This window comes from Lucilia sericata, unplaced genomic scaffold (assembly GCF_015586225.1).
Source record: "Lucilia sericata isolate MDLA Ls3-8-SP2 unplaced genomic scaffold, ASM1558622v1 Contig005417F_arrow, whole genome shotgun sequence".
NCBI classification, from domain to species: Eukaryota; Metazoa; Arthropoda; class Insecta; order Diptera; family Calliphoridae; genus Lucilia; species Lucilia sericata.
In genome coordinates this window covers 4,754-20,814 of record NW_023997533.1, presented here as the reverse complement: position 1 = coordinate 20,814, position 16,061 = coordinate 4,754, and the positions used below count along the sequence as shown (strand labels likewise).

The 16,061-nt window shown below is 28.7% G+C and overlaps 4 protein-coding genes across 5 annotated transcripts; 2 read left to right on the top strand and 2 right to left on the bottom strand.

Moving 5' to 3' along the window:
* Positions 1–180: 180 nt before the first annotated feature.
* On the bottom strand, positions 181–2,121 carry LOC119615497. Its single transcript, XM_037971502.1, has 7 exons — positions 1,786–2,121; positions 1,657–1,731; positions 1,303–1,434; positions 1,105–1,248; positions 440–673; positions 291–377; positions 181–221 (listed from the first exon to the last, which is right to left on the bottom strand). The coding sequence occupies exons 1-7, from the start codon at positions 2,021–2,023 to the stop codon at positions 196–198; spliced, it is 936 nt and encodes a 311-aa protein (XP_037827430.1). The 5' UTR covers positions 2,024–2,121; the 3' UTR covers positions 181–195.
* Positions 2,122–5,333: 3,212 nt separating this feature from the next.
* On the top strand, positions 5,334–7,908 carry LOC119615495 (putative serine protease F56F10.1). Of its 2 annotated transcripts, none has more exons than XM_037971500.1 (7): positions 5,334–5,499; positions 5,680–6,200; positions 6,426–6,661; positions 6,716–6,851; positions 6,909–7,349; positions 7,405–7,574; positions 7,644–7,908. In XM_037971500.1, exons 2-7 carry the CDS (start codon positions 5,740–5,742, stop codon positions 7,763–7,765), a joined length of 1,566 nt encoding a protein of 521 aa, XP_037827428.1. In that variant the 5' UTR covers positions 5,334–5,499; positions 5,680–5,739; the 3' UTR covers positions 7,766–7,908. The 2 variants fall into 2 exon arrangements, with proteins under 2 accessions (XP_037827428.1, XP_037827426.1); XM_037971498.1 differs by having other exon boundaries at positions 5,661–6,200.
* A 319-nt stretch (positions 7,909–8,227) lies between these two features.
* On the top strand, positions 8,228–9,152 carry LOC119615496. Its single transcript, XM_037971501.1, has 2 exons — positions 8,228–8,452; positions 8,802–9,152. The coding sequence occupies exons 1-2, from the start codon at positions 8,287–8,289 to the stop codon at positions 9,020–9,022; spliced, it is 387 nt and encodes a 128-aa protein (XP_037827429.1). The 5' UTR covers positions 8,228–8,286; the 3' UTR covers positions 9,023–9,152.
* Positions 9,153–12,272: 3,120 nt separating this feature from the next.
* On the bottom strand, positions 12,273–13,716 carry LOC119615498 (G protein alpha i subunit). The gene is made up of 4 exons (XM_037971503.1): positions 13,237–13,716; positions 13,073–13,167; positions 12,626–12,814; positions 12,273–12,556 (listed from the first exon to the last, which is right to left on the bottom strand). Exons 1-4 carry the CDS (start codon positions 13,668–13,670, stop codon positions 12,366–12,368), a joined length of 909 nt encoding a protein of 302 aa, XP_037827431.1. The 5' UTR covers positions 13,671–13,716; the 3' UTR covers positions 12,273–12,365.
* Between the last annotated feature and the right edge of the window lie 2,345 nt (positions 13,717–16,061).

Sequence of the window (16,061 nt, the reverse complement as noted above, 5' to 3'; positions counted from 1 at the left end):
CACTGATGAAATATCTAATAATTTAAGTATTTTATAGTATTTTGAGGTATATAACATGAACAAATAACTAAACTTTATATTAGTTGTTGAATTTTGATGAAATTCAAATTTTTAAAACTTACCACACTTTTCTGTTGGATATAGAATACCCTTTTCGGTTGTTACGAAAGGTTTAATATCCGTGGTTAAATTCTTTTATTGTATTTTAAAGTTTAGAAATTCTGAAATACATATATACCAGTTAAGATTTAAAAAGTCCTCAATACAAAACAACATAATTAAAAACTTACCACCTGGTTCGGTGGGAAATAAGATTCCCTTACGTTGTGAAGGGACATTAGATGGTTGGTTTGCTAATGCAACTTTTTTCGTTTTATCTGAAAAATTATATCAATTAAATAAATTTTTTTAATAAAATTTAAGTGTAACTGTAACAAACCTTCTTCGTAAGGTTTTGTCCTTGTAGTTTTTTCTGATTTCATGAGTTTTGGAATCCTTACTTTGGTTTTTCTTTTCGGATGGGCCTGGTATAATATTCTTATGTTTTCACTTTTCTTGGTAACTGTACTATTATTTTGTTTTGAAATATCGTTAGAAACTGCTTTATGCAAGGAATTTTTTTTAGACTTAAGAGAATTTTCATTTGCCATGATGGGGTCCTCAGCTATTGGAACTAGAATTTTTAAATATGTTAATATATTTGAAATAAAATTCTGAAGTTCAAGTTAATATTGAAACTATTTTAAAAACTGTTCTTAAAAGAAATTCTACAACTAGTACCGAAGTAGAACATAATTTTCCGACCCTATAAATTATGTATTCTGAACCATTATATATAGCAAAGTTGATTTAGCGATGTCTTGAAAAAATGTTTCTGAAGTCCCCAGATATCTTTAGGATTCAAGTTTTATATTATTCTATCTTATTATTTCGAATAGTATACTAGACTATGCACTAAACTAAAGACTACAATATAGACTAGACTATATACTATTGATTTAGCGATATCCGTCTCTCTATTCCTAAGATTCTTGAAAATAAATTCTCAAGTCACCAGATATAACTGTTACTTGTTTTATTAATTTTAAGTAGATTTGGACTCACCTTTTACTGAATTATTGTCTCCACTTTTTAACATCTTTTTATTTTGATAATCATAATTTGATTTCGTTAAATGTTGAGTTTCCAAATTGTGTATAGTATTTTTAATATTCAACTCTATCGACTTTACATTTGAAGGCTTTCGGTCTAACAATAATACATTTTTAATCCAATCCAAATTTCAGGTATTTACAAACTTACCACTTAAATTAATTGGTTTGATTTTAATTTCGATTACGTTCTGTTTAGAATTATTTCTATTGAGTTCTAAAGTTGGAGTCTTGTTAAGATTAAAATCTTTTAAGTTTTGGGATTCCATAAATTCGACATGAACTGTTTGTTAAAAAAATATCATCAAAATTTATTATAATTGCTCAGAAATAAATATTACTAAGACGAATGCTAACAGAACCATTTTTATAATTATAAAACCAGTGGTGGTGTTAACATTACTTCTTGAACTTCTTGAACTATATATAGTTTATAACAACTTAAAAGTTAAAAAAACTAATTTTTAGGTTTTTAAATGGTAAATAAATTCAACAAAATTCTTACCTTTTTTGGGTGGCATGTGAGATTGTGAAATACCTGGATTATTGTTTAATTCTGGAATTTCCATTTTTGAAGAACCTATAAAATAACAATAAAAATATGCATATTTATATAAATTTTCTTTAAACTTACCTTTCTTAATCGACAAATCCGTTGTTTGCAGAACAGTTTTATTTATAAAGTTTTCAGTTTTTGGATCATCAGTTAGTTTATTGGACTTACAACGTTTACATTTCATTTGGGAAGCTTTTAGAATTTTCACTTTAGATCTTCTTCGTAGAATTTTCTTCTTACGTTTTTCTATTAATTTTTTTACTTTAGCTGCATTTTGTATTTGCGTTCCGTCACCATCTTTGCTGTTTGAGCTCATAATATTTCGGGAAATATTAAATTGGACTTCTTTATTGAAATGCAACGATTTAACATTTCTACTATCTTGAAGTTTTAATGACTTATTTTGAGAATCTTTCGAAAACATCTTGTCTGGTCATAATACTTCCACATTCGCATCTTAAAATTCGCCGCAACCCATTATGTTTAAATAGAGAATATCTGAAAATTTTTGATAGAACTGCAAATTTGGAAAACATTTTTTTTTTTGGATTTTTTATTAAATTTTTATGAAAAATAATTTTGAAATTATGTTTGTTGAAAGAAAATTTTCTATCAACTATTTTGAAATTTTCTTTGATAACATTTCGTATTTGAACGATGAATCAAGTGAATTTAAAAACATTTTTATCAGTTGGGAAACAGTGGAGGAAACATTTTAAAATTTTATTTAAAACAATTGCTGTATTTAAAAATTTTTAATAATTTAGGGTTAAATATATGTACATATGGGTGTATGTAATTCAGTTGGAGACTCCTCCAACTTTATTAGAAGAGTTCAAGGTTTACTAATTTCTTTTTTGGGAGAGTTTATATAGAAATGTTTGAAAAAAAATGAAAAAGGCTCCTCAAACTTCTTTAGATCAGTTTGAGCTTCCTCAAAACTTCTTTAGAACACTTTGAGGTTACTTAAAACTACTTTAGAACACTTTGAGGTTCCTTAAAACTTCTTTAGAACGTTTTGAGGTTCCTCAAAACTTCTTTAGAACAGTTTGAGGTTCCTTAAACTTTTTTTGAACAGTTTGAGGTTCCTCAAAACTTTTTTAGAATAGTTTGAGGTTCTTCAAACTTTTTTAGAACAGTTTGAGGTTCTACAAACTTTTTTAGAACAGTTTGAGGTTCTACAAACTTCTTTAGAATAGTTTTAGGCTTCTTAAAACTTCATTAGAACAGTTTCAGGTTCCTCAAACTTCATTAGAATAGTTTGAAGTTTCTCAAACTTCTTTAGAACACTTTGTGTTTCTCAAACTCCTTTAAAACAGTCCGTGGTTCCTCAAACTTATTTAGAACAGTTTGAGGTTCTTCAAACTAATTTAGAACAGTTTTGGGATCTTGAAACTTCTTTAAACAGTTTGTGGTTCCTCAACCATTTAAATCTTCTTTAAAACAACTCTTCGGACTTCTTGGGAATAAATTAAAGTTCCCGTATCTTCTTAAGAACTGTTTAAAGTTCTCCAAATCTTTTTTTCGAACAGTATGAGGTTCCTTAAATTTCTTACCAACAGAATGTGACACCTTAAGCTGCTTTAGAACAATTTAAGATTCGTAAACATCTGAGGTACTGTTAAAAATGTTTCTTTTTATCATAGTTACAAGAAAATCTTTAGAACAGTTCCATCTTCTTCGGCCTTTCTTAAAAGAGACAGATACTTCTTAGACCGGGTTTTTGAGTTGGCAATCAAATGACAATTAATAATTAGATTAGTTAATCTAAAAATAAATTTAATCCAATGTTAATACCATTTGATGTTTTTGAGTACAAGATTAAACTTCGCAGCATAGAAAAATAAATAGAACTGAAACTGAGAATAAGAAATATTACTCTCTCACATGTACAGGTTCTGTGTGAATTTAATACAATTGTATGAGTATTTTTATTTTTGTTTACATAAAATAACAAAAATATGAAAGTACAAAATGTATCCGAATACACCATACCCTACCACATTGCGAGTAAGTAGCAATAAGTTATTTAGTATTTTTTAATGTAGAAGTTATATTCAAGAGATTGATGTTTGCTTAATTAATGAATGTACTACTCATTATAACAATATATAGTCAAAATTTCGTATATATAAAATTTGTTGAGTCGAATTTTATAAATACTCTATTCTTGTATAGCATGTACCGCTTACAAAAAAGTTCAATAGGCTAATTTATGGGCGGATTACATCATTACATCGACGCAGGTGTTACAAACTTTAAGACGTAAACAAAATACCGTTCCCATTAGTGTGGTGTAGGGTGTATTTTGACTGCATTTGGGCTGCTTTGAAATTAACAATAATCGTTCATATCAAGCGTTAATTTTAGCATTAGCACAATTCCTTTGGCAAAATAGCCCCTGCTGCTGCAATAAACACTGCTAAAAGTTATGTTTTCCCATAAAATTATTGAAAACATTTTCAGAAAAAAAAAAACAAATTTTTCAATCGTTTTTATTTTTTAATATTATTTTCAAGTGTCAATATCGACTCAACCCAGCAACCACAAAGAGTTTATTTAAAATTAAAAATAATTTTTAATGAAGATCTTTCTTACATTGGTCAACTGATATTGAATAAAAATGGCTAATTCAAACCATTATTTCATAAAATATCGAAATATAATATCAAACAAAAATATAAAAACTTTTTAAACGAAAGAGTTTGTGTTTGTTGGGTTACATATTTTTCAACTAATACATTCTCACGACTTAGGTTTTTGACAGCAGACTTAGGTTTTGTTATACTCAGTTTCAGTTCTATGTATACCTTTTCTATGCTTCGCAGTGTTGCCATACAAAACAACAGAAAAATCAAAACAATGCATATTTTATAAAAAAGAAGAAGACAATTGTAAATTTAATATGAAAATTAATGAAAACTTAAATTAAAACAAAAAAAATGTATTTTGAAGTGTCCATAATTTATACTAATCAATAAATAGAACATTTTAATGTTTATATTTATAAAAATTTTATTAATTTTTTTGCATCAGCTGTTTACACTTTTGCATTTCGTGCTTAAGATTAAACCACCTCCATTAGGCGCTTAAACTTGCAAACAAAATTAACTAATTGAGTACTCAAAAACATCTTTCGAGGATTAATTTTAATTTAATCGCTAATCTTTCACCTAAAGATTGGCTCTTAAAGGTTTCTTTAGAACAGCATGAAATGCCGTAAACTTTCAGATTACTCAAACTTCTTCAAAACAGTTTGAAATAGCTAAAAATTAGAAGGTTTCCTGTTAAGAAAAATTTAAGATTCCTAAAACTCTTTATAAATGTTTGAGCAGATTCGTGCTACATCCATAGACAATTTGCATTGCATCCCACTGTTCCAAAATCGGTTTATTATAACCTTATTAAATCTACAATATTTTCCATTCCTGGTTCATACATATGAATACTGTTAATAACATTATTTAATGCTGTTCAATGTCTGCATGTTTATGTTAACTAAAATATAATCCATCTTTTTCACTCGCCGGCAAGTAATCGACTATGTTACGGTAAATAAATGCATTTATTTTGTTTTTATTCGCTAGTGGAGCTTTAATCTACCGCTAATAACAATAACAACAGCAGCTGAAACAGGCAATCTATTCGTTAATCATCGTTTTAAGTGGACGGTTGTGCTTGTTGGTGGTGTCTTTGCTTAATTATACATAAATAAAATTTGCAAAAATTTCTTGTGTAAATATTTTTTTGTATATAACAAAAATAATATAAATTGATTTTAAACAAAAGCATGTAAGTACAAGCAATTGGAATTATCTTTAGGTACAGGGATTTTCGAAATAATGCAAGTTCAATGAAATAGTTTAATAATGAAAATTGGAAATGATAATCCAATTAATGTATTTATGTATTTATTATTAAACTATTGATATAATTTAAATAACAATTTTCAGCCTCAAATCACTTTTATAGCTTGACCTGAACAGATTTTCATAAACAAACACAGCCACACTCACAATCAACAATAACAATATGAGTGTCTCAGCCGCTCATCATCAGCATTATCTTATGAACTGGCTTCGTAAGCTTTGTCTTGTTGTTTTGGTCTTGTTTGTTTTTTTGCAAACTGATAAGAATGGCGTAGCTGCTCTAAACAAAAACTATCATTTGGGTCGTTCTTGGCATGGTTTCCTTGGTGAACCCAGTAAAATTCCTACTTTACAAAGTACCCATGAAGTTGCTGATTTATGGTTCGAACAACGTTTGGATCATTTTAACGATAAAAACGCGGCCACCTGGAAGCAACGTTATTTTGTCAATGAACAATACTATCGTAATGATACGACTGCACCTATTTTCATAATGATTGGTGGAGAAGCAGAAGCTGCCAAAAAGTGGATGCATGAAGGTGCCTGGATACATTATGCTGAACATTTTGGTGCTTTATGTTTTCAGCTGGAACATCGTTTCTACGGCAAATCGAGACCAACAAGGTAAGTGAGAATAAAGGAAAATAAAACTTTCTAATGTCCCATCCTAGCATCAACATTGAAAGATTTTTGTTATCGATTTCAATACGCCCACTTTAAAGTACAGAAATGTAATTGTTTGGTGTTTTCTACTCTTGTATAACTTGCAATCAAATTACTGTTCGAAATGTTATAAAAGAATATTTTTGATTCGAAACTTTATTTAGAAAGCATTTACTTTCTTTTCAGTGATTTATCTACCTCCAACTTGCAATATTTAACTTCAAAACAAGCTTTAGCTGATTTGGCATCATTTATTTTGGCCATGAAACAACAATATAACTTGGCACCAACCCAAAAATGGATTGCATTTGGTGGTTCTTATCCAGGCTCATTAGCTGCATGGGCTAGAGAAAAATATCCCGATTTAATTTACGGATCTATAAGTTCAAGTGGACCACTATTGGCTAAAGTTGATTTTACCGGTAAAATACGGTTACTAAAACTCAAATAACGATTTTAACTTAAATTATTTATAGAATATTTTGATGTGGTCAGAGATTCCTTGAAAAGTTATAAGCCCGAATGTGTGGATGTTGTAAGTAAAGGTTTTGCACAAGTGGAAATTCTTATGCGACACATGATTGGTCAACGTAATTTAGATGAAAAATTCAAGTAGGTTGCTAAAAAAATATTTATTAAGATTATAACTAATCGTGGAAAATAATTTAGAACCTGCACCCCCATTAAGGATTCCATTGAAAATAGTTTAGACATTTCCAATTTCTTTGAAAATGTAGCCGGAAATTTTGCTGGCGTAGTGCAATACAATAAGGATAATAGTCCCCATGCTACGATTACAATAGATCAGATATGTGATGTCATGCTAAATACTACCATGGGTCCACCCGTTACACGTTTGGCCGCTGTTAATGATATGCTTTTAAAACAATCCGAAGAAAAGTGTTTGGATTATAAATACGATAAAATGATTAAGGATATGCAAAATGTATCCTGGGAGTCGGAGGTGGCTAAGGGCATGCGCCAATGGACTTGGCAGACCTGCAATGAATTTGGTTTTTATCAAACTTCAGAGAATAGCTCAGCCACTTTTGGCAATCGTTTTAATGTAGACTTTTTCATTAAACAGTGCATGGATATTTATGCCGATAGGTAGGTTTGTTTGGGAAATTTGCTATAAATTTACTTTAACTTTTTTAATATTTAGCATGGATGCCAAGTATTTAAATTCCGTGGTGGAAGAAACCAACAAGTACTATGGTGGCTTAAAGCCTTCAACCACAAATGTTTTGTATGTTCATGGTTCTATTGATCCTTGGCATGCATTAGGTTTGGTAAATGCTAAAAATCCTAAAACACCAACAATATTTATAGAGGGTATGTGAAAGTTTACATTAACGAATTATATTTCAAAAGTTCTAAACCTTAAACTAATTGTAATTTTAGGTACGGCCCACTGTGCCAACATGTACGAACCGATTAAATCCGATCCACCACAACTAGTGGAAGCCCGTCATAAAATTATAAAGTTTTTGGCTAAACTTTTGGAGAATTATGCTTTTGCCTAAAAGCACAGAGCAAACAATAGTGTAAATATAATGAGAAAATTTTAAAAATTATAAAATAATTAAAAATTCTTTATGTAAATTATTAGTTTTAAGTGAAATTTTTAAAATAAAATCATAAACAATTTTCATTGCTCTTAGCCAAATATTCAAGAGTTTAAACTTAAAAAACTTTCGTTAAATTTTGAAATTTCTTTTTAAAACAAAAAACATAACACTCCTTGATTTTAATTTCAAAATAGTCATCCAACTGAAAAGTAATTTGTCAAATGTCAGTTTGAAATCAAATTTGCTGCATAGAAAAAAAGCTTTAAATATTTGCAAAAATAAGCTTGTTGCTTTTTGCAATATAATATACTAGAAAAAAGCTTTTAAAAAGTTATTCGCCAAAAAAAGTTCTTTATGTTTTTTTTTTGTATAAATCAATAGCAACAAAGTGATCTCATTAAAAAGTAAGACGCTGTCAAACGAAAACAAAAATAAATTTATATCAAATCAATTGGTAATTTTACAAGGAATTTAAAATGTTGGCTGCCAGAAGTTTGCGTATAGCTGCTACCAGGTATACACATCCAGCTCTTTGTGTTTGGTCTTCAAATGTTAGAACTATTCCAATATTAGAAGCAACTACCACCACTTGGTATACCAGACCATTGGCTGTCGCCTACTCAAAAGACACAAAACCCGGAGGTAATGTATTAGCACATTTATTTTGAACCACTTGTTTGTCTATCAAAATTTACTGAGTAACATATTTTAGTTGCATTTTCATCTTCATGTTTATTTCTAACATATCGTCATTTCAACACATCTTCGGCTCCCAATATTTTAGAATCATCAAACTCCTCAACTTCCCCTCTAACCGAAAAAGACCCTACCTCTAATAACTCATCCATCTCAAAGCCGTCTGCTGTTTCAGCTACTGACAAATCATCATCAAAACCATCTCCCTCCACCCCAGTCACAAAATCATCTTCACCCTCCTCCGCCTCAACTTCTGCTGCAGATAATAAAACTAATGCGGAAAAATGTTCTACAGCTTCTTTAGGTGATACTGGAGTTAAACTACCTAGCAAAGATCAAGTTGAAAGTTTTTTCTTCAAGTCTTTGGTGTATTTATGGGATTTTGCTTATTACGTTTTTTGTTTGTCTCACAAACTCGTGGAGAAATATGTTTTCAATAATTCTACAGTTCAACATTATTGGAATTTACTACTCAAGCGTATGGACGATGCTCGTAAGGAGATTAAATCGAAATAAATTTATTATTATTTAACGGCATTTTTCTTTTAAATTTTTATATTACTTTAATTTTTGTTTGTTTTTGTAGTGCGCTAAAATGTAAAAAATTAATTTTAATAAAATTTAAATAACATGAATTCATCATTAATTTGTAGCCGTTTTTTAATCTTATTCTTGTGAACCGACACAAAACGCGTTGTACGCGGCAACGCGTTATAGGCATCAATGACGCGTGGTGTGTAACTTGCAGCTTGTAAAGCGCGAAAAGTTTGAAAAGCGTAAAACGTGTTGCCGCCTCAACGCATGTTGTGTATTTCCACCTTTATTTTGAAACTGATAGATTCGGTTAATGTTTTTATAACATCCCAGCAAAAAATAATTGATGTCATACTTTACAAACTACATCTTAATCACATCTTAAAATGCGATTACATATTTTTCACTTTTATAAACCAAATATTTCCTTACAAATGAAACCCCAGTTAAAAGTGAGGAAAGAGATGTGGAAAAGTCATTACAAATAACATATTTGAAGTACATCAAGATTTGGTGAAAGAGTAGTGAAATTTACATAAGCGTGTCATTAAGAGAATGTGTTTTATTTTTGACATCCAAATATCGGATTTTTACTGCTTCTAAAAATAAGATCAGATGTAGTCCAAAGCTGCCAAAAATGAACAACATCCCTCCAATGACACGCTAATGTAAAATTCATAGGTTTTACACCCGAATTTGAAGCACTTCGGGTTACTAGTTGTGATGAAAATTCTACATCTTTTTCCACACTTTTTTTGCTGGGATCCAGCTTATATTCTGTTTTTATTTTAGATGTCTTATCTTAAGTTTAAAGCAACGATAAATTCAAAAAAATAATAAAAATAAAAGTAATATTGCTACAGGTAATATAGGTTGTAGACCTCCCGACATTAAAGCAAAATTGGAACCAAGCTAAGTGCACTAGTGATAGATTATTTCTGTGGAGTTACTTTTTTGGAATAGTAATGTTGTTACATTAACAGCGTTTTCATCATTTAAACTTGTTCATGAATGCCGGACGTCTCTTAATGAGATGGCGAGACATTCAACCAATACCCATATATTGATCAAAGGACAAGGGACTACATATGGCAATAATATAGCCGAAACTTTTGCAAGAGTTGGAACCAAGCTAAGTAAACTGGTGATAGATCAGTTCTGTGGAGTTCCACTACCTGTTATAATAAAACAGATTATAGACATCTGTTATTTTAAGGCTCAGTACCGTTGGTCAAGTGAGTATACGTGCTCGATAGGCTAAAGCGTTGTGGCTTCATATGGATCCATGTAGATCTACCTTGGTATTCATAGACTACAAGGCAATCGCTCATTACAGGTCATTGTAAATTTGGTAACCATTTACTACAGAAGTTTCTCAAAATGAGGATGAAAATTAGATAGTTGCCCATCTTCTCTGTAATTTCCGAGCCCTGAAAATGGCTCGAAAGGCGACCTACTTCAATGTTCAATTTAAACGACTTATAGCGTTTTTGAATCTGTCTAAATGGGTATGAACTTCAAATACTCATTAGGCTGCATATAATCTTCATACTACGCCTCTATTCAATGACATATCTGTCGTTACCTTCTATCTCTTTCTGTCGCTTCATCTCTATTTCTTTCTTTTCTTGCAAGTATGTTTACAAAGGGGTCAACTTTGGACCCAAGTAAGGCTTACATAAACTTGTACAATAGGTTCGAAAAAAGGATCAAAAGTGGGTAAAAACTTAAAAATTAACATTATTCAAACTCCTTGAGCTAATTTTAATAAAATTAAAAAAAAAATAGGGGAATTAGGGTTAGGACTCTGGTAAAAAGAAAATTTTTTGGTATTTTTTCGTTCTTCAACTGGTGATTTTTATAATTTTGCAACCCAGAAACATGAAATTGAATATGCAGTCCTGGATAAATGAAAATATATAAGAGGGGATTTTTAATTTTTTCCTTTTTCAGTTGGTACTTTTTGAGTTTTTCAAAATTAAACTTTCAGTGTTTTGAATGAAAGAAAATCTATAAAATGATTTATAATGTAATATAAAAAGAAATAGTTTTAATGATTCATTTTCAATTCCAATTTTCAAACGCCTACGATATAAGAGAAAAGCACAGTTTTGTTCATTTTTAAGCTTGATTTTTATTGAAGGTTTGAAAAATATATTATTTTGGAAATTTTAATGCTAAAAATTTAAAGAAGATAATTTAAATAAACAAGCTGCTTGATGTTGGTATTAATTTTAAATCACAAATAAAAAATATTAATATATTCTCAATGTTTGCAAAAAACAGCCAAATGTATATAAAAAAAAAATAAAATTATGAAGACAACGTTTTTACTAAAATTAAATTCATTTCAATTAAATTCGAATATAGTTCATTGTTAAATTATATATATTTTTTATTTTTTTTTTTTTTATAATTATAAATTTTATTTTATTAATTATAACTTAAAAGAAATTCGTTAAATTTAATAAATTTATTTTATTGTTTAAACACTATAGATTAAAAATAAAAATATTATTGCTAAATACACATAAAAAAGGGGAGGAGGAAGAGATGCTAGTAGTTATAGTTGAGAGGAGAAATCGAAAAATATATATATTAAATATCAGTTACATTAAGATAAATATTTATAAAATACATGGATAAAATATTTTTATATAGCCAAAGTGGAAAAAATCGAAAACAAAATTAGTTATAAAGCAAATTACATGTTTTTTTTTTGTATTTATAAAAATGAATAGAGAAATTTAAATAATAATTTAATAAGCCATTAAACAAATTAAAACAAATAAGCTGAAATTTAAACTAAACTGAGAGGAGGTGAAATTACAAAGAAGATACGAGTCCAAGTTTTTGTTCAACAACTAAAACTAAAATATATTTTTCATGAATCTATAAAAATGTTGATCAGCTTAATTCTTGGTTTTATAAATTTTAATTCTTCACAGCTTTATTACTTGTTAGATATTAGTAAAATATGTATAAAATATTTTATTTAATAGTTTCATTAAATTAAAATGGAATCGCTTAAAAACAGTTGTATTCTTGTTTAAATTTATTTTTATAAATGGAAATGTTTGTTTTTTTTTTGTTTCTCGCAAGAAATCTCTGTGTAATGATCTGCTACGAATGCATTGCATTGTTTTACAAACAAAAAACACATGTAATTTTTTAAAAAAAATCTACGGAATGATGATTGCATATGCGTTAATTCAGTTTGTATGTTGTATGCGTTTATGAATGTAAAAAAAAAAAGAAAATATACTATGTACTCCTAAATGTAATAAAAAATAAACTTCTAATTTGCTTTCGATTAACAACGAATCTAGAACAAACCACATTCTTTAAGATTATTTTTAATTATGACATCACTGACGGCATCAAACACAAATTGTACATTATTTGTATCGGTGGCACAGGTAAAATGTGTATAAATCTCTTTTTGATCCTTACGCTTATTTAGACTTTCGAATTTCATGCGTATATAGCAGGCAGCATCTTCGAATGAATTGGAACCTGGTTGGAAAGGATTAAAAATAATCATAAAACTTGTATTTTTAGTTTGTTAAGTTTAGTATTACTTACCAGTATATTCTGGAAAACATATTGTCAAGGGAGATCTTTTGATTTTTTCTTCAAACAAATCCTTTTTGTTTAAAAATAATATTATGGAGGTTTCTACAAACCATTTCGAATTGCAAATGGAATCGAAAAGTTTTAATGATTCAATCATACGATTCATTTCTTCGTCTTCAGCTAAAACTAAATCGTAGCCTAAAATTGATAAAAATAAATAATTATTAATAAAACTATGGATTTTAGACTCTCTTTTGGGAGTCAAGATTAGAAATGATTCATAGATAGTTGATAGTAAATGGCCTAATTGATTTTATTAATTAATTATTAACATGCAGAAAAACCCTTTTATTTTCTCTGAATTATAAAATATAAAAAATTGTAATAATAACTATAAATCACATCATCATAATCTTAAAAGAAAACATTTGAGTTATAGTATGACACACTACTTACCCGATAATGCTACACAAAAGATAATCGCAGTGACACATTCAAAACAATGTATCCATTTTTTACGTTCTGATCGTTGGCCGCCAACATCAAACATTCTGGAATAAAAAAATATATAAAAAAATTAATTATAAAATTCCTTAACATTTCATTTGTTTACCACTTACTTAAAGTATAAACCCTTGCATTTGAAATGTGTTTCAACAATGCCGGTCGTTTTAACGCGCGTACGTAACACATCCTGCTGTGTTGGCACATAGTTCGGCTGTGATATACGATCCAATGAATTTAAATAATAGGCCGCCGAATCGTTTAATTGATATTCTCGCGAACGTGAAAATGACTGTTGGACACCGGCATCAGACCATAGTTTCTTCATTAATAATACTAATTCGGGTAAGAGTATGCCTTCTTCAGCCGCTGAGGCATATGTAAAGAATTGTCGTGCTATTTCCGTTTTTGAGGGATCAGCAAAATCAATTTTCAAATGACCCATTGCACGTATAATTGCCATAAGGGATTGTATTGTATTGCTATAGACGACACGACGATATTCTTCACATTCTTCCTGTGAGTAACCGGATTCATGAATAATTTTCATTTGTTTAACTATCGTCGATTTGCCAGATTCACCGGCGCCTATAAAGAAAAAAGAAATGGTAAAAGAAATTTATTACTGTTTATTTATTTATTTCAAATTTAAAAGAAATTCATATTTAGTAAATTTTTTACACCACTGTGCCCTTTAATTAATAATTTTCAGCACACAAAACAATTTTAGATTTCAAGTACCATATTTCTTCATAAGAGGGCTACTTTAAACTTAATTAACCAGAGAAATTGCTATAAATTTTAATATACATTTGTCAAAACATAGCACATAAAAATAAACTAACTCCTCATAGTTTTAATGAAGATCTTGTCAAAAAAAAATACTTCAAGTAGACTCTTCTTAACACGGCATTATTAAATTAACTAAAAGAAAGACTGAAAATATGTATGAATAAAAAACGGAAATACCATGTCGAAAATAAATAAACAAGTAATTAAATGCAATATTTTTTCTCCATTTACACTTGAAAAAATGTAATTGATTTATAACGAGCAAAAAATTTGAAATGAAGCATAAATTGTGAAATATTTTACTTAAAAAATTCTACTGCAACTTATTGCAAAGGAGATTAAAAAGAGATGTAAGTAAGTAAGTAAGTAAGTAAGTAAGTAAGTAAGTAAGTAAGTAAGTAAGTAAGTAAGTAAGTAAGTAAGTAAGTAAGTAAGTAAGTAAGTAAGTAAGTAAGTAAGTAAGTAAGTAAGTAAGTAAGTAAGTAAGTAAGTAAGTAAGTAAGTAAGTAAGTAAGTAAGTAAGTAAGTAAGTAAGTAAGTAAGTAAGTAAGTAAGTAAGTAAGTAAGTAAGTAAGTAAGTAAGTAAGTAAGTAAGTAAGTAAGTAAGTAAGTAAGTAAGTAAGTAAGTAAGTAAGTAAGTAAGTAAGTAAGTAAGTAAGTAAGTAAGTAAGTAAGTAAGTAAGTAAGTAAGTAAGTAAGTAAGTAAGTAAGTAAGTAAGTAAGTAAGTAAGTAAGTAAGTAAGTAAGTAAGTAAGTAAGTAAGTAAGTAAGTAAGTAAGTAAGTAAGTAAGTAAGTAAGTAAGTAAGTAAGTAAGTAAGTAAGTAAGTAAGTAAGTAAGTAAGTAAGTAAGTAAGTAAGTAAGCAAGTACTAAGTAAGTAATTAACTTATTTCTTTTTCTTTTCATAGTATATCTAAATTCGAATACTTATGGGAGACACCGTATCTCTAGTAAGTAACCGGCTCAACCTAATTCTCGAGTTCATTTCGCATACGTATCGCATGAATGTCTAATCTAAAGGAAATAAAGGAACTCTGTAATGTTGATCCACGATTACAGTAAGTAATTTTTGTTTTGTATAAATAACAAAATGTTTAATTGATTATTATAGATAATATTAGATAACTCAAACCCACCAACGTAAATTTGGTATTATAATGTACACTGAATTGTTGGGTGCATTTTTCTGTTAAAATTCACTGCAGGGACAAAATTTAATCATTCCTACATCTAATTAATTGATTAAAAACATTATTTTATTTTTCGCAGACAAAATGGGTAATGTTTTCGTACTTTTTTTATTAAAATATATTGAATATTGTTTCAAAAAAGGGATTCTCACGTCAACTAGAGTAAAATTTTGCATTTTTGCTATTATCCACAAGAAAAAACGTTGACACGAATACCTTTATTATGTATGCATTTGCAAAAACAGCTGTTCATTGTTTATCTTTTTGACTGAAAAGTTGGCAATACTAACAAAGTTAACTGCTCCTAAATCCAATACTGAAAAACACAATCATCGGTTAAAGTCCGCCGAAATATTTTCAAAGTTTAATCTAACTGCAAGAGTAGTAAGCCCTATATGAAATGAATCTTTGAATTTACTGCATTTCACATTTTGAAAAATCTTAATGTGAATCAATTAATATTTAAAATTGTTAAGAGTATCATTGTAGATGTGAGGGAGAATGAGTGACTAATGATAAACAAATACATTTCAAGATAAAAATAAAAAAATACATCTACAAATAGGGATTTACTAAGAAAAGAGAGGAGTGTGAGTAATTTATATTTTTTTTCATTTGCAAAAATAGAGAAAGGTGAACAATAGAAATACTATAATGTACACAAAAACAAAACAGAAATACTATAAAACATACAAGAAAAAAGTTTAAAAATTTATGAATGAAAACTTTAATTGCTCTTGGTAAATAAACAATTTTGTGTTATTGTAAGACAAAAAACACAAACATGATCGTCATTTCGTTATAGTATTAGTTTAAAACAATAATAATAATAAAAATTTAATTCATTAAGAAACAGAGTAACGAGTTCAAATAAAATAAAAAAAATAAACATCAATGAATGAATGAATTACTTGGTTTGTGTTTTTTTCTATTCTATTGGGTGGAGAGATCATGATCAT

Bases quoted from the DNA above. Each gene is read 5' to 3' on its own strand.
- LOC119615497 (XM_037971502.1), bottom strand. From the start codon at position 2,023: ATGAGCTCAAACAGCAAAGATGGTGACGGAACGCAAATACAAAATGCA. The intron at 1,732-1,785 runs GTAAGTTTAAAG...GTTATTTTATAG, and splicing joins GGATTTGTCGATTAAGAAAG to GTTCTTCAAAAATGGAAATT. The intron at 378-439 runs GTTTGTTACAGT...ATAATTTTTCAG, and splicing joins GACAAAACCTTACGAAGAAG to ATAAAACGAAAAAAGTTGCA.
- LOC119615495 (XM_037971500.1), top strand. From the start codon at position 5,740: ATGAGTGTCTCAGCCGCTCATCATCAGCATTATCTTATGAACTGGCTT. The intron at 6,201-6,425 runs GTAAGTGAGAAT...CTTTCTTTTCAG, and splicing joins GGCAAATCGAGACCAACAAG to TGATTTATCTACCTCCAACT. The intron at 6,852-6,908 runs GTAGGTTGCTAA...AAAATAATTTAG, and splicing joins AATTTAGATGAAAAATTCAA to AACCTGCACCCCCATTAAGG.
- LOC119615496 (XM_037971501.1), top strand. From the start codon at position 8,287: ATGTTGGCTGCCAGAAGTTTGCGTATAGCTGCTACCAGGTATACACAT. The intron at 8,453-8,801 runs GTAATGTATTAG...AATGTTCTACAG, and splicing joins AAAAGACACAAAACCCGGAG to CTTCTTTAGGTGATACTGGA.
- LOC119615498 (XM_037971503.1), bottom strand. From the start codon at position 13,670: ATGAAAATTATTCATGAATCCGGTTACTCACAGGAAGAATGTGAAGAA. The intron at 12,815-13,072 runs GTAAGTAGTGTG...TATCAATTTTAG, and splicing joins CTTTTGTGTAGCATTATCGG to GCTACGATTTAGTTTTAGCT. The intron at 12,557-12,625 runs GTAAGTAATACT...CTTTCCAACCAG, and splicing joins ATGTTTTCCAGAATATACTG to GTTCCAATTCATTCGAAGAT.